Source organism: Scyliorhinus canicula, chromosome 13, assembly GCF_902713615.1.
Source record: "Scyliorhinus canicula chromosome 13, sScyCan1.1, whole genome shotgun sequence".
Classification (NCBI taxonomy): domain Eukaryota; kingdom Metazoa; phylum Chordata; class Chondrichthyes; order Carcharhiniformes; family Scyliorhinidae; genus Scyliorhinus; species Scyliorhinus canicula.
The window spans coordinates 125598744-125616804 of NC_052158.1; the positions used below are offsets into that span (position 1 = coordinate 125598744).

Consider the following 18061-nt stretch of genomic DNA (forward strand, 5'->3'; position numbering starts at 1 on the left):
TTTAAAAAAAATGGCAATTGGGTCCAGATTCAGAGATTCCTGACCCCATTCCCAGATTACATCCGCCCCCCTAGCAATGAAGATCCCGCCTTGACAAGTACTTTCTCCCAAGGCAGGCAGGCCAAGAAGGGAATTTTCTCAGCTCTCCTACCTGCCTTGATTATGAAAATTCAGGCCGTTAACTCTGTTTTCCTCTCCACCGACCTGCTGAGTATTTTCAGCATTCTCTATTTATTTCAGATTTCCTGCATCTACAGCATTTTGTTTCTAACCACGTTATACTTGTTACATAGATACATTGAAGATAGGAGCAGGAGGCGGCCTTTTGGCCCTTCAAGCCTGCTCCGCCATTCATCACGATCATCCAACTCAATAGCCCAATCCAGCTTTCTCCCCATAGCCTTTAATCCCATTCTCCCCAAGTGCTGTATCCAGCCGCCTCTTGAAGATATTCAAAGTTTTAGCATCAACTACTTCCTGTAGCAATGAATTCCACAGGCTCACTCACCACTCTTTGTGTTAAGAAATGTCTCCTTATCTCTGTCCAAAATGGTTTACCCTGAATCTTCAGACTGTGACCCTTGGTTCTGGTCACACCCATCATTGGTAACATCTTCTCTGCATCTACCCTGTCTAGTGCTGTTAGAATTTTATAAGTTTCTATGAGATCCCCGCTCATTCTTCTGAACTCTAGCGAGAACAATCCCAACCTAGTCAAACTCTCATGACAGTTCCGCCATCCCTGGAATCAGCCTGGTAAATTTTTGCTGCACTCCCTCGAGAGCAAGAATATCCTTCCTCAGAGAAGGAGACCAAAACTGCACACAGTACTCCAGATGTAGCCTCACCAAGGTCCTGGACAATTGCAGCAACTCATCCCTGCTTCTGCACTCGAAACCTCTCGCAATGAAGGCCAACATACCATTAGCCTTCTTAACCGCCTTCTACACCTGCATGCTTATCTTCAGCGAACAATGCACTAGGACACCCAGGTCCCGCTGCATACTCCCCTCTCCCAATTTTCAACCACTCAGGTAGTAATCTGCCTTCCTGTTTTTGATTCCAAAGTGAATAACCTCACACTTAGCCAAATTATACTGCATCTGCCATTGATTTGCCCACTCGCCCAACCTGGCCAGATGACGCTGTAGGATCTCTGCATCCTTGTCACAATTCACCCTCCCACCTAACTTGGTATCATCTGCAAACTTTGAGATGTTACATTTTGTTCCCTCATCCAAATTATTAATTTATATTGTGAAAAGCTGGGGTCCCAGCACCGATCCCTGTGGTACAACACTAGTCACTGCCTGCCAATTTGAAACAGACCCATTAATCCCTACTCTTTGCTTCCTCTCTGCCAACCAGTTTTCTATCCACCTCAATACATTTCCCCCAATACCATGCGCTTTAATTTTGCACAACAATCTCTTATGCGGGACTTTGTCAGCGCCTTCTGAAAATCCAAGTATACCACATCGACTAGCTCCCCCTTGTCACCTGTACTGGTTACATCTTCAAAGAATTCCAACAAATTTGTCAAGCATGGTTTTCCCTCCATAAATTCCTGTTGATTCTGACTGATCCTGTCACTGCTTTTTAAATGTTCCACTATAAAGTCCTTGATAATGGATTTACAACATTGGTGACATATTTAATCAAGACTTATTGTTACACTTTTTCCGATTGCAGGGTTGTACAGCCAACTTCCAGTTAAGGGCTGAGAGCAACTTAAAACAAACCTAACAGTGAATCTAGGAATTGCAAGCTTCAGCATCAATTACAAAGAACAATACAGCACAGGAACAGGCCCTAATCACATGATGCATTCAGAGTTGTCAAGGAAGTCCAATATTTCCTCCCATTAAGATCTCATTATGCAGAAAATTGTACATCTTCCTCTACTGTGGCAGTGTGCTGGATCTATGAACTCACAATACCTGTGCACCATATAATTGGACAGTACATTAAAATAACAAATGTTGTTATTTTTATTCACATCTCTTGGAAGTAGCCACTGAACAGTTTAATCTTTTTTTATGAAGAAAACATTTATTTTGACATTATCTCAGCCCATCAGGCTCTGAATTAATCCCTTATTCACTCTTCGAATGAAAAAGTTTTAATGATTACTTAAAAATAAGTTCCAAAATCATCCATAAAGCCCCAAATCGCAGATACAAAATTCATGCCTGAAACTGAATCCTGGTTACTGAGATCAGCAATGAAATGTGAAAAATGACATGTTAAACTGCAGGTGTTTTACATTATTACTAAATTTACCCATGATTAAATTATTAAGTTTCATTACTAACCATGAATTGAACCCAATTGGCCTTGTTCTATCATATTCTGGGAGATCTGGAACGCTCTTACATGCTTCAATGTTCAGGTATTTGAATATATGTATTTTCCCCTTTATACAAATCTAAAAGAAAAGCACAAGTGTTTTATTTTTATAATCGCATTAAAATAAATACTAAAATATATAGGCACAATACAGATCCCAGTAAACGCAGGATCTCTCACCAGGAATAAATCACAAAGTTTCTAAGAATGGTTAAGAATGGTCTTAAAACTGCCATGAAGAAGAGAAAGTTGAATACCGTAATTTCCGGACTATAAGCCGCTACTTCTTTCCCACGTTTTGAACCTCGCGGCTTAAACAACGACGCGGCTTATTTATGGATTTTTCCCGCTTTCACTAAACCAATGAAATTGCGTAACGGGTTAAGGTAAAACAATGTAACTTTTTAGTTTACTGTTTAGATTAAATCGAGCGCGCTCAAACATCCCATCATTCTGATTACGGTAGTCATTTTGTCACCCTCATCATGGCAAAGACACGGAGAAATGCATATGATGCAGCTTTCAAGTTGAAGGCGATCGATCTGGCTGTTGGAAAAGGAAATAGAGCTGCTGCACTAGAGCTTGGTCTTAATGAGTCGATGATAAGACGTTGGAAACAGCAGCGTGAGGAATTGACTCAGTGCAAAAAGACAACTAAAGCTTTCAGAGGGAAGAAAAGCAGATGGCCCGAACTAGAAAATGAGCTCGAAGACTGGGTCAACATGCAGAGAGCAGACGGCCGAGGTGTTTCAACTGTACAGATCCGACTGAAAGCCAAAACAATCGCCACCGCAATGAAGTTTGAGAATTTTAGAGGTGGACCATCGTGGTGTCTCAGATTTATGAGACGTAAAGGCCTGTCCATCAGGGTACGGACGAGATTGTGTCAGCAGCTCCCTCCCGACTACGAGGAAAAAATTTCAAACTTCCGCAAATTCATTGATGCAAAGATAGCGGAGCATTCCATTGGCCCGCACAATATCATAAATATGGATGAGGTTCCTCTGACGTTTGACCTGCCTCTCACTCGGACTGTCAACAGGAAAGGTGAATCATCCGTCATGCTGAAAACAACTGGGCATGAAAAAACGCACTTCACCTGTGTTCTGAGTTGCACGGCATCGGGAGAAAAGCTTCCCCCGATGGTGATTTTTAAACGCACGATGATACCAAAAGAAAAATTCCCTACAGGAATTGTTGTGAAAGTCAACAAGAAAGGATGGATGACGGAAAGCCTAATGCATGAATGGCATACGGAGTGCTACGGCAAGCGACCGGGAGGATTCTTTCACAGGAACAAGGCATTGCTCGTTTTGGACAGCATGAGGGCCCACATAACAGATTCTGTGAAAGAAGCCATCAAGAGGACAAACTCAATTCCAGCTGTGATTCCTGGGGGCACAACAAAGTATTTACAGCCACTCGACATCAGTTTAAATCGTGCATTTAAGGTGGCGCTTCGTGTTCAGTGGGAGGCTTGGATGACAAGTGGGGAGAAATCCTTCACTAAAACGGGCCGCATGCGAAGAGCAACTTATGGTCAAGTCTGCCAGTGGGTCCTGACAGCGTGGAGCATTGTTAAAAAATCCACTATCATCAACGGGTTTCGAAAAGCTGGATTGCTGCGTGTTGAAGAGGGCAGCATGAGCTCAGCGGGAAATTTGCCTCCGGATGAAAGTGATGTGAGCGACAATGAAAACAATCCAACATCGGATGAAGCAATTCTGAGGCTATTCAACTCTGACACCGAAGGAGATGACTTCAGTGGTTTCAGTGCACAAGAGGAGGATAGTGACTGTGATCACCTGGGTTGGTGATATCTTGATTACGATCAGTAATAAAAGACTTCTTTTTACACATGATTTATTTATTCATTTTTATTATATATTTTTAATGTTTCAAACTGATGATTCTATGTTAATCTGAAGAGCTTAATCGGATCGATTTCGCTCCACAGTGACCAATGACTTTCTTGGTAGGCTATTCTTTACCGCTAATTTTTTATTTTTGTTACAAGCCGTATTTTGTTAAAGCCTGTGTAAAGCTCATTTGTTTCAATGTACCGGTAAGCACCTGCGGCTTATATACGTGTGCGGCTTATTTATGTTCAAAATAAAAATTTAAAAAAAAAATCAGGTTATAATCAGGTGCGCTTTATAGTCCGGAAATTACGGTACTTAAGGCAGTCATTTAAAAAGGAAAAACTGCAAATGTGGGAACTCAATAAGAATAGATGTTGGAAGTAGCACACAGCAAGTCAGCCAGTACGGTAAAGAAAAGGCAGATAATGATGGTTCCGGTGTGTTCCCTTCACTGGACGCTAAGGGATAAAAAAGGCATGAATCTGAATAAAGAGACAAAGGGATGAGAAAGAGACTACGAAAATAAATAAACAATGAGTGGAAAGGGAAGTAATTATCTGCAAACTGCTAAATACAAAACAGATGGGGGGGGGGGGGGGGGGGGCAGACAGCTTGAATCCATATGTTTGTACATAAATAGTAATTTGGTAGTACGGAGAAGTTCAGTATTGCTGAAAAAAGAGACATGTCAGGTTTTTCATCTTGCATTCATCAGGACACTTTAAGAATAAAAAGGGAAAACAACAATTTATATTGCATGAGAAGAAAATGTTGGTTGGTTGGCATGTAGACTCTGATTGGTAGTTGTGTTGCTATGGAGAATGCACCAATTGATAGTGGCTGACAGATAACTGTCAAACATTGTTTGAAATTTAAACCAGGCACTTGACCCTGATTAGTCAGGGCATTGCCTGGAGAATGAATCAGTGATTGGCTGCCACTTCTATTGTTTTGGGGAAATAAAACAAAATAGGTGACAGCCAATCGCTAGAATTGGTCCAAAGTTTATAGAATCATGGTAGATGACCACCAATGCGTCCACTATTTCTACAGCCACTTCCTTAAGTATTCTGGGATGTTGATTATAAGTTTCCCGGGATTTATCAGCCTTCACTCTCATCAATTTCCCCAGTACCATTTCCTTACTAATATTGATCGCCTTCCAGCTTACACTTGCACTCTATTTTCCCGTTCTTAATCAATCCCTTGGTCCTCCTTTGCTGAATTCTAAACTGCTCCCAATCCTCCGACCTGTGTTTTTCTTGGCTAATTTGTATAACAAAAATATTTCTCACTATGTTACTACTTTGAATGGAATATTGCTCAGGATCTGAATTAGGCAGTGAAGTAATAATTTAGTAATAATTCTGAAATACAAAATCAACAAATAAAAAGAACCACAAATAACGTACCTGTGCAGGAGGAGACTGTAAAGGATTGTTATCCAATATGATTGTTTGTAGATGTCGCAGATTTCGGTAACAGACTGGAATTGTTGTCACTTTATTACAGGAGATGTCTAATCGCACTAGTGGTAAATCTGCGAGTTCTAAGAAAGTAGTAAACTATTAATCATTGACTTACACAATAAGTCAAAAGATATGGTGCTCTATAAATCTAGCCCTCTTCAGAGCAACCTTAAATTGTGATTTTGAAAATTATTCCAAAATTGAATTTCAGAACGATCATTGGCTGTACTAAAGAACTGTACGATAAAGTACTGTAGATTGTTGTGTACTGTGATGAATGTAAGAATTTCAAATATATTGTATTGTATGTATTTGGTGCAGTAAGGGGTAAAATCCTGGGTTGGTGTGTACGACTGCTGCGGTAGTGTTTTAAAAAAATTATGGTTTGCAAGACATCTGGGCTTTTTAGAGCCAGAGGTGCAGCTAAAGCATTGCAAAAGTTTGGGTTAATGGACTTTAAGAGGGTTCTCTGCAGAGTGGTTATTGAGATACATTGTGTTCAGTTTAGTAAAATAATGTAGTTAATGGGAGGAGCCAGGGGGTTGAAGCAGTCAGGTTTTAAGTTTTCTTCAAAGTTTTAGTTTATGGCTGGAAGGTGTAGAAATACAGCCAGAGATTCTGCATTATTCTGACAGGGGGCCAGGTCTTTTTCTTTAAGCAGTCTCAAAAGATCTCTCTTTTTCAAAGTGGAGTATTCAAGACTTCTCTCGACAGCAAACATTTCTGGCTGCTAACTGTATTTAAAAGTGGTTGGGATCTGAGATGGTTTTTTTGTTTGAGTGTAAACAAAGAGCGTTTAAGGGTTATAGTGTCACTGTATTGATTAGCATTGTTTAAGGGGTACTGTAAGCTATCGTCTTGTGCGATGTAAAAGATATTTTAATATTGTGTTAGTAATAAAGTACATTTTAATATACCATATCCTTATTTTGCGTGAAATCGCTCCTGGAGAGAGGTATCCTTTCCTCCAGTCTTACAAAATTAAAATATTGGGGTTTCTGTCCAGTATCCTAGCCATTGTTGGGGTCTGGTCTGGGATCATAATATGTACCAATTAATCTTGTAGTAGTTGGTCACCATGATATTTAAAAGTAGATGTCATTCAATCCATACTGTATAAATCTATCTCTTACTGATTTCCTACTGAATAGTACCAGTTAGAAGACACTTAAAAGCAAATTCACTATTAAAGTTTTTTGGTAAAAAGAAAATTCCTATTGTCCTGCTGTTATAAACTTTGCTTAATTTTAATTACTGGATAAATGAAATCTTTCAGCACAAGTCGTGAGTTGGCTTCATCAATTCTAAAACACGTTTGCTCTGATTCATGGATCAATTGGATTTAAAAAATTTAAAACACACACCTCAATAAATTTAGTGTTTGTTGTGAACACTGAACTTGACAAGTGTGCTCCGATATGAAGTAGAGCAATATTTTTTCCCTCGTTGAATTTTACATTATGTTTTTCATTATTATTTTGTTGATTAAAATTTTTTATTTTTTTAAAAAAAAGAGTTCACAATTCATTTTTTCCAATTAAGGGGCAATTTAGCGTGGCCAATCCACTTACCCTGCACATCTTTGGGTTGTGGGGGCAAAACCCACGCAAACACGGGGAGAATGTTCAAACTCCATACGGACGGTGACTCAGGACCGGGATCGAACCTGGGACCTCGGGCCGTGAAGCAGCAGTGCTAACCACTGCGCCACCATGCTGCCAAATATTTTGTTGATTTTCTTTGATACCAATCATGACATACAAAACATCTCTATGGGGAGGCACAGTGCTGTACCAAACATCCAGAGACCCAGGGTAATGCACTGGAGATTTGGGTTCGAATCCCACCATGGCAAATGGTGGAATTTGAATTCCCCAAAAATCTGGAATTAAGAGTCCAATGATCACCATCAAATCATTGTCGACAAAACCTAACTGGCTCACTAATGTCCTTTAGGGAAGGAAATCTGTCATCCTTACCTGGTCTGGCCTATGTGTGACTCCAGATCCACAACTCAGTTCAAGGGCAATAAATGTGCAGCCAGCGACGTACACATCCCATGAATGAATTTTTAAAAAAGTAACACCACCAAAAAGACTACATTACAGCTGCAATTTTCTAATGGGATCTGAGCTTTGCCAGCATTTATTGCCCATTTCTAATTACCATTGAATGGAGTGGCTTACTTGGCTATTTCCTATTTCTGTGATATGGAATCACACATAGGCCACACCGGGTAAGGTCAGCAGATTTTCATCCTTAAAGTACATTAGTGAACCAGATGGATTATTATGACAATCAATGATATTTTCTGAGACTAGCTTTCAATTCCAGTTTTTTTTTTTAATTGGTGGAATTTAAATTCCTCTAGCTGCCAGAGCATTAGCCAGGGCCTCTGAATTACTAATCCAGTACATTACCACGAGGCCACCATCTCCCCAATGACCATTTCCCAACCCACCTATAAATTATGAATATAATACACAAAAGATTCAACAATTCAAGGAAAACTATTTATTTTCAATTACTTAAGCAACACTTTTCTCATCTGACCCCAATGCATGATCCGACACGCTTCACCACACTTCTTGAACATTGCTGACAATGGGTTTTCCCTCCTACAATACTTTGTGGACCAGTCTTTGCAGCTAATAATCATCATTCTCAATGGCAATGCACAACCCGACCTCCATTTCTAATGGATGAGAAACAATTGTATTCTGAGCTGAAGCAATACAACCAAGTTACCAGACTACAACTTCTTGAAGACATTACAAAGCCCCAGGCCTCAGATTTCCTTATTCTCCCACCAGTCACCTCTGCCCCACATGTTATTGCTACATTCTATGCTCAACTGAGTTAGTTGTTTCTTGTTCCCAAGTCTGCTGAAATTTGTTTTCACATCTGGTATCCCAATTAAAATTCAGTTTGGATCCGGATGAAATGAAAGTTTATATTTTAAGAAGGGTAAATTTGAAAATAGCTCAGATAGTCCCAAAAGTGTCCTAACTTGATCCGAATTCATAACAGTGCGAGCTCTGCCTCAGACTAATCTCTGAAAGAAAAGAAAGTAGGACAGCGGTGCTGATGGTGGAACATGCTTTAAAACTGAAGAGAGTGACTAGAACTTTATTCTATATCTTTCCACTGACAAACATTACCTGCAAGTGTCTGATGCAAACAGCCAGAACAAAAAATGTCAATTTCCCATCACTAAACAAGTTATTTTGACAAGTGGAAAATACTTTTCTCAAAAAACACAAATTCTCTTTCACATCAAAAGGTAACATATGGAAATGGTTGACAATAAAAATGGAAAATATTAAATTATACCAAAAGTATTTAAATTTAGCTGTGTGCTTTGCATATTTTATTGATTTTTTTTAAACACAAGATTTTTTTGTTCATTGCATCAGCTTTTACTCGTGCTTTTTTTGTTTGGTCCTGGCACTTTTTATTTCCACAAGACAGAGAAACTTCTTTTCAGAATTCACAAACCCCTCCTCTCTAGTCAAGTGTTAGAAATGTTTTATAAACCCAAATGCAATTTGTTTCTTGTGTCATCTTAAATAGTTGAAATTAAATCTCACGGTGTGAATAAACACCAGTGATTTCCCTGCTCTGAACTCTAAACTGCTGGGAAAACACTATTGCCCATAGAAGTCAATTTGAATGTGACAACATATCACCCAGCCTCAGCAAGAAGTCACATAAAGTGAGCAAAGATATTTTCAGATTTCTAAGATTTGTACAAACTTTCCAGAATATCTACAGCGTAAGTAAATATGCAGTAATATTTTATTCAGAATTAACTCTTGAAGTTGGCAAATAATTCACTTGCCTTTTAGAGTCAGCCAATTTTAAGTGGTTGTGATTGTTTTGCAGTTCTACTTATACACTGGAGGTTCTTTCACAGTTCATAAAATAGTTACAGCACAGGAGGCCATTCAGTCTATTATGTCCAGGCTGGCTCTCTGTAACAGCAACTCAGTTAGCCTCCTGTCCTTTCCCTCTAGCCCTGCATTTTCTTTCTCTTCAGTTGTTTATTCCATAACCTTTTCAAAGCCCCATTTGTATCTGCTTCCTTAAACACTCAAGGCAGTGCCTAATCACTCATTGTGAAAATTATTTTTCGGTTTTTCCTCAGGCCCCTGTTGCTTGTAATGAGATTTAGTTACATTTACTCCCACAGCACGAGTTACTTATTCCTGCCAGGGTTTTTTTTTGGGGGGGGGGGGGGGGGGGGGGGGGGGGGGGTGGTGTGGTGAGAAATACACCGGGTTTGGCACAACTTTGTTGCAGCTGGTGCTGACTAGCTTTCTGTGTTCCGTGCTACTTTGTGTTTAAGTTTCTGTTCACAACTGCAAGTTTTAGAATCAGTTGTTTAAATATCAACTGCCACCAATCTAGGAAGGTAGATTGGTGGCAGTTGATCGGTGGGCCCCGATCACGGGCCAAGCCACCGTGGGCGCACCCCCCCCCCCCCCAAAAGGACCCTGCTCGCACCGCCAATCCCGCCGGCACAAGAGGTGGTTTAAACCACGTCAGCGGGAGAGGCCTGACAGCGACGGGACTCCGGCCCATCACGGGCCGGAGAATTGCCACGGGGGGCACGCCGATCGGCGCGCGGGGCCCGCCGACTGGCGGGGTGTGATTCCCGCCCCCGTCGATTCCCAGGTGGCGGAGAATTCCGGCCACAGCGGGGCGGGATTTACGCCGCCCCCCCCCGGGCGATTCCCCAACCCTGCGGGGGTCGGAGAATTCCACCCATGGTTCCTTAGACACAGACAGCTCTTTGTACCTAGCCCAAACTACTATTTTTATCACAAACCTGTTAGGACAGTGTGAACAGCCTATTCAAGTGTGTAAGAATTGTTTTAAATTCCTTCTTGAGACTCGGTTCGATTCTGACCTTGGGTTAGTGTGTGTAGTTTGCACTTTCTCCCCGTGTCTGCGTGGGCTTCCTCCGGATGCGCCGGTTTCCTCCCACAGTCCAAAGGTGTGCCAGTTAGGTGGATTAGCTATGCTAAAAGTAAATGAGTTGATGGCGCAAATCATCGTGAATGACTATGATTTAGTGGCCATTACTGAAACATGGTTAAAGGATGGTCACGACTGGGAGTTAAATATCCGAGGGTATCAATCAATTCGGAAGGACAGAGGGGATGGTAAGGGAGGTGGTGTAGATTTGTTACTTAAGGATGACATCCAGGCAATAATAAGGTATGACATCGTGCTATGGAGGATAAGGTTGAATCCATTTGGGTGGAAATCAGGACTAGTAAGGCAAAAAGTCACTGATAGGAGTAGTCTATAGGCCACCAAATAGTAACATTATGGTGGGGCAGGCAATAAACAAAGAAATAACTGATGCATGTAGAAATGGTACAGCAGTTATCATGGGGGATTTTTAATCTACATGTCGATTGGTTTAACTAGGTCGGTCAAAGCAGCCTTGAGGAGGAGTTTATAGAATGTATCCGCGATAGTTTCCTAGAACAGTATGTAATGGAGCCTACGAGGGAACAAGCGGTCCTAGATCTTGTCCTGTGTAATGAGACAGGATTGATTCATGATCTCATAGTTAGGGATCCTCTCGGAAGGAGTGATCACAATATGGTGGAATTTAAAATACAGATGGAGGGTGAGAAGGTAAAATCAAATACTAGTGTTTTGTGCTTAAACAAAGGAGATTACAATGGGATGAGAGAAGAACTAGCTACGGTAGACTGGGAGCAAAGACTTTATGGTGGAACAGTTGAGGAACAGTGGAGAACCGTAGAAGCGATTTTTCACAGTGCTCAGCAAAGGTTTATACCAACAAAAAGGAAGGACGGTAGAAAGAGGGAAAATCGACCATGGATATCTAAGGAAATAAGGGAGAGTATCAAATTGAAGGAAAAAGCATACAAAGTGGCAAAGATTGGTGGGAGACTAGAGGACTGGGAAATCTTTAGGGGGCAACAGAAGCTACTAAAAAAGCTATAAAGAAGAGCAAGATAGAGTATGAGAGTTAACTTGCTCAGAATATAAAAACAGACAGTAATTTTTACAAATATATAAAACAAAAAAGAGTGGCTAAGGTAAATATTAGTCCTTTAGAGGATGAGAAGGGAGTTTTAATAATGGGAGATGAGGAAATGGCTGAGGAACTGAACAGGTTTTTTGGGTCGGTCTTCACAGTGGAAGACACAAATAACATGCCAGTGACTGATAGAAATGAGGCTATGACAGGTGAGGACCTTGAGAGGATTGTTATCACTAAGGAGGTAGTGATGGGCAAGCTAATGGGCTAAAGGTAGACAGGTCTCCTGGCCCTGATGGAATGCATCCCAGAGTGCTAAAAGAGATGGCTAGGGAAATTGCAGATGCACTAGTGATGATTTACCAAAATTCACTAGACTCTGGGGTGGTCCCGGTGGATTGGAAATTAGCAAACGTGACACCACTGTTTAAAAAAGGAGGTAGGCAGAGAGCGGGTAATTATAGGCCAGTGAGCTTAACTTCGGTAGTAGGGAAGATGCTGGAATCTATCATCAAGGAAGAAATAGCGAGGCATCTGGATAGAAATTGTCCCATTGGGCAGACGCAGCATAGGTTCATAAAGGGCAGGTCGTGCCTAACTAATTTAGTGGAATTTTTTGAGGACATTACCAGTGCAGTAGATAACAGGGAGCCAATGGATGTGGTATGTCTGGATTTCCAGAAAGCCTTTGACAAGGTGCCACACAAAAGGTTGCTGCATAAGATAAAGATGCATGGCATTAAGGGTAAAGTAGTAGCATGGATAGAGGATTGGTTAATTAATAAAAAGCAAAGAGTGGGGATTAATGGGTGTTTCTCTGGTTGCCAATCAGTAGCTAGTGGTGTCCCTCAGGGATCCATGTTGGGCCCACAATTGTTCACAATTTACATAGATGATTTGGAGTTGGGGACCAATGGCAATGTGTCCAAGTTTGCAGATGACACGAAGGTGAGTGGTAAAGCCAAAAATGCAGAGGATACTGGAAGTCTGCAGAGGGATTTGGATAGGTTAAGTGAATGGGCTAGGGTCTGGCAGATGGAATACAATGTTGACAAATGTGAGGTTATCCATTTTGGTAGGAATAACAGCAAACGGGATTATTATTTAAACGATAAAATATTAAAGCATGCCGCTGTGCAGAGAGACCTGGGTGTGCTAGTGCATGAGCCGCAAAAAGTTGATTTACAGGGGCAACAGATGATTAAGAAGACAAATGGAATTTTGTCCTTCATTGCTAGAGGGATGGAGTTTAAGACTAGGGAGGTTATGCTGCAATTGTATACGGTGTTAGTGAGTCCACACCTGGAGTATTGTGTTCAGTTTTGGTCTCCTTACTTGAGAAAGGACGTACTGGCACTGGAGGGTATACAGAGGAGATTCACTAAGTTAATCCCAGAGCTGAAGGGGTTGGATTACGAGGAGAGGTTGAGTAGACTGGGACTGTACTCGTTGGAATTTAGAAGGATGAGGGGGGATCTTATAGAAACATATAAAATTATGAAGGGAATAGATAGGATAGATGCGGGCAGGTTGTTTCCACTGGCGGGTGAAAGCAGAACTAGGGGGCATAGCCTCAAAATAAGGGGAAGTAGATTTAGGACTGAGTTTAGGAGGAACTTCTTCACCCAAAGGGTTGTAAATCTATGGAATTCCTTGCCCAGTGAAGCAGTTGAGGCTCCTTCATTAAATGTTTTTAAGGTAAAGATAGATAGTTTTTTGAAGAATAAAGGGATTAAGGGTTATGGTGTTTGGGCCGGAAAGTGGAGCTGAGTCCACAAAAGATCAGCCATGATCTCATTGAATGGTGGAGCAGGCTCGAGGGGCCAGATGGTCTACTCCAGCTAGTTCTTATGTTCTTAAACTGGCCCGAGGTGGGGGTTTAGGGGATAGTGTGATGTTTGGGCCTAGGTAGGGTGCTCTTTCAGACTTGGTGCACACCCGATGGGCCAAATGGCCTCATTCTGCACTGCAGGGATTCTATGATTCTACGTGGGTACCACTGCCAAGGCCAGCAGTCATGTCCATCCTCAATTCCCCTTGAGAGGGGGTGGCACGGTGGTTAGTGGGGACCCAGGTTCAATCCCGGCCCTGGGTCACTATCTGTATGGAGCTTGCACATTCTTCCCATATCTGAGTGGGTTTCATCCCCACAACCTAAAGATGTGTAGGTTAGGTGGATTGGCCACGCTAAATTGCCCCTTATTTGGAAAAAATAATAATTGGGTACTCTAAATATATATTTTTTAATTCCCCTCAAGAGGTGTTGGTGAGTCATCTTCTTGAAGCACTCAGATCCATTTGGTCTAGGTACTCCCACTGTGCTGTTACGTAGGGAGTTCCAACATTTTACCCCAGCGACAATGAAGGAATTATACTATTTTTCCAAGTCAGGATGGTGGATGTCTTGGAAGAAAACTTTGTAGTGCTTCAATGCATCTTCGTATTTGTTCCAGGCAGTATAACCCAGATTTTAAAATGCTAAAAAGACTAACCTTCTGGTAGCGTTACTAAGTGATTTCTCCTTAAGTTCAGGTCCCTTAAAATCTCCAGGTTTCCAATCTGTGGTGGCAATGCCTGTATTTCATTACAGCTGACATCCTGCAGGAAAGAAGAGTCAAGTTGATTGAGCTTTACTGATTATCAGAGTCGTCATAAGCTCAACTCGTATATTCTCACCATGGGCACCATCATGATAGATCAAAGGTCTACAATGCACCTATCCATCCCTCCATTCTATCGCACGGTTGTTACAATGCAAAGTTTTATAAGACTAGTGCGACATGGTGGCACAGTGGTTGTCACTGCTACCTCACAGCACCAGGGACCCAGGTTCAATACAAGCTTTGGGGAACTATCTGTGGAGTTTACACTTTCTCCCCGTGTCTGTGTGGGTTACCTCCAGGTAGGTGCTCCAGTTTCCTCCCACAATTCAAAGATGTGCAGGCTATGTGGATTTCCCCTTAGTGTCCCAAGATCTGGAGGTTAGGTGGGGTTATGGGGTTACATGGATAGGGCGGGGGAATGGGCGGGGGTAGGGTGCTCTTTCAGAGGGTTGGTGCATACTCAATGGGCCGAATGGGCCCCTTCTGCACTGAAGAGATTCTATGGTTCTATGTTTGAGACGGTGTCTTTAATGGAGGGGTGGGGAGGGGAAGAGAGAGGGCTTTACTGGGAAGGTGGTACAAGATATTCAACCCATAAAGATTAACCAGAGTGTAGTCTACAAGTCGTGGGGAGGTGTTACGAATGTCAGGTTTTAAAAGCTTATTCTTAAAACGGTCAAGATAAGGTTGGCAAATTTTCTTCCCTAAAGGACATCAGTGAACCAGTTTTTTAAAAAATGACAAGCAATGATAGCTTCAGGGTCATCATCACTGAGGTAAAAGCAAACTACTGCAGATGCTGCAATCTGAAATAAACAGAAAATTCTGGACAATCCCAGCAGGTCTGACAGCATCTGTGATGAGATGCTGGAGAGGGATCAAGCATGATTTCTCTTTTCATTAATGCATGTTGACTCAGAAAATCATAATACAATTGGGCAAAGTGATCTGTCAGTGTGTCCCTCATAAGAAATTCTAGCATTTTCTCTACTACGTTTCTCTACTAACTGGGCCTAAGATTTCCTGTTTCCTCACTTTCTCTCCTTTTGTGAGTACTAGGGTTTCATTTCCTATCTTTCAACCCACAGGGTCCTTTCAAGAATCCAGAAAATTCTGGAAGATCAAAGCCAATTAATCCACTGCCTTTGTAACCACCGCTTTTAAAATCGTAGGATGTAGGCTACAAGACCCAGGGGATTTTGCAGCTTTCAATCTCATTAATTTATCCAGTACTGTTTCTTTGCTGATCATTTCTTTAAGCTCCTCTTTCTCACTCGGCCCTGGGTTCCCCACTATTTGTGGAAGGTTTTTGTGTCTTGTAACATGAAGAGATATATAAATATGCGCTTAATTGCACTATCACTTCCTTATTCGCAATGATAATATTTCCTGTCTCTCCCTCTAAGTGACCCATGTTTATTTTTGCAAATTCCTTCCTTTTACTTTCCAGTGAGAGCTTTTATAATGTTTTTATGACTCTTGCTAGTTCACTCTCTTTTCCATGTCCAAATGCAACAAGACAATATCCAAGCTTGGACTGACAAGTGGCAAGTAACATTCGAACCACACAAGTCCCAGGCAATGACCATTTCCAGCAAGAATCAAACATCATCCCTTCATATTCATTGACATTACCATCGCTGAATCTTCCACTATCAACGTCCTAGGGGTTACCATTGACCAGAAATTGAGCTGGACAAGCAACATGTAAACTGTGGCTACAAGAGTAGGTCAGAGGCTAGGAATGCTGTGGTGAGTAACTAATTCCCTGATTTCCCCAAAGCCTGTCCACCATCGACAACGCACAAGTCAAGAGTGTAATGGAATATTCTCCACTTGCCTAGACGAGTGCAACGCGAACAACACTACAGAAGCTTAACACCATCCAGGACAAAGCAGCCTGCTGGACTGGTCCCTCATCCACAAACATTCACTCCCTCCAACACTGACATGAGAGCAGTTTGTACCATTTACAAGATGCACTGCAAGAACTCACAGAGGCTTCTGAGACAACACCTTCAAAATGCAGGACCCTGCCATCTAGAAGAAGGGCAATGGACATATAGAAACACCAAAACCTGGAAAGTTCCCCTCCAAGCCACTCACCACCCTGACTTCAAAATATATCACCATTCCATGAGTGAATTTTAAAAAAATTCTAATTATTCTTCATCAATTACTTGGTTATTCTTTGCTGAATTCCAAAATCTTTCAATTCTCTGGGCTCATTGGTTTTTTTCGGCAACATTACAAACCGTTCCCTTACTTCAATAACATCTTTAACTTTTAATCAAGCCATGTTGGACCACTTTTCCTTGTGGGGTTTTTATTTTGTAACAGAATGCATACCGTTATGAAATCTAACCAAGCTTCCTATGGAGCGCAAATATCAGGAACTTCAGCTCTGTCCAGATCTCGGAGCAAGCTGCACATGCACAGTTCAATATTTCCACGTTCTGTGGGCCCAGCATGCTTGTGCACAAAAGGGAACAGAGCGAAAACCTGGGCCAGGTGACCAGGTGCGGCACACCATAGCCAGCAAGTGTCCCAGGCAAGGAACAGAGAGTGGTCCCAAAAAGGGGAGAGGGTATAATGAGAGGTCCTAAAAGAAAGTCCATGTAAGGGACAAACAGGGGACAGAGACAGACCCTAGTTAAGTTAAGGGAAAAAGAGAGGTGCAGAGAAAGAGGCTCCAATTAGAGAATGGGTTGCGGATAGCAGACTTTAAGTGAAGTGAGCTTGGAAGAAGTTCTGACAATCGAAGTAGGATCAGGAGAAGCCCTGAAGATCCAACGGCAGTCAAAGGTTGGTGACTCCATGCTGCGAGTTATTGTGGATCAGTAGTGTAATAATAATAACAATAATAATCTTAATTAGTGTCACAAGTAGGCTTACATTAACACTGCAATGAAGTACTGTGAAAATCCCCTAGTCCAACAGCGCCTGTTCAGGTACATTGAGGGAGAGTTCAGAATGTCCAATTCACCTAACAAGCACCTCTTTTGGGACTTGTGGGAGGAAACCAGAGCACTTGAAGGAAACCACAAAGGCACGGGAAGATCATGCAGACTCCGCATAGACAGTGACCCAAGTCAGGAATCAAACCCTGGTCCCTGGCGCTGTGAAGCAAGTGGTAACCACTGTGTAACTTTAGGGTCAGAACATGTACTCTATTGCCATCACTGAATAAAAAATTTATAAAACTTATTTTAACAATATTTTCCACAGTGCAGTATAAGGTGTAAACAACAACAACTTGTTTTTATATATCATCTTTAACTACCAGTCAATGTGGCTGAAGTAATAGTCCCTGTAATTTTTTGAATGAGTGTAGACTCGAGAATCCAAGGGACACAAGATCAAAGTCCTGCGAGTTGGAATGTCATTGAAGAGACCTTTGGAAAGAATTCCAAGGCGAGATATTAAAAGATGAAGATTGGAAAACGCTTCGAAAAGAGAGATTTCAGTGAGATTTGTTGACTCAAGTTTTTCCTGACGAATGAGTGGGTGATGACTAATTTGTGGACTCTGCAGTATAAATGGCAAATGCCAATCCAATGGGGTGTGTTCAATCAGTTTGTCTATTAATTCATATATAACCTTACATCAACCCTGAATGTTAGAGTACAAGATAGGGAATTGTAAAAAAATTTTATCTTTCTGATTTTACAAGGTAAAGTTTACTTTTGCTTTTTCAAAACCCATGGGATCTTGTGGCTTTCTTCACTAAGCAAGTGTCTTAAATCTCGACCA

At 41.5% G+C, this 18061-nt stretch overlaps 1 protein-coding gene across 21 annotated transcripts in view; it reads right to left on the bottom strand.

Moving 5' to 3' along the window:
* The window catches only part of lrch3 (leucine-rich repeats and calponin homology (CH) domain containing 3), a 228224-nt gene that overhangs the window by 87700 nt on the left and 122463 nt on the right, over positions 1-18061 (bottom strand). For all 21 annotated transcript variants that reach the window (XR_005462855.1, XR_005462853.1, XR_005462854.1 and 18 more), the window contains exons 4-6: positions 14198-14303; positions 5624-5760; positions 2316-2428 (exon numbers count right to left, since the gene is read on the bottom strand). Coding sequence is in view for 18 of the 21 variants with exons in the window: in XM_038816115.1 (XP_038672043.1) it covers positions 2316-2428; positions 5624-5760; positions 14198-14303 (356 nt within the window). In the remaining 3 variants the exon portion in view is untranslated. The remainder of the gene's footprint in view (positions 1-2315; positions 2429-5623; positions 5761-14197; positions 14304-18061) is intronic.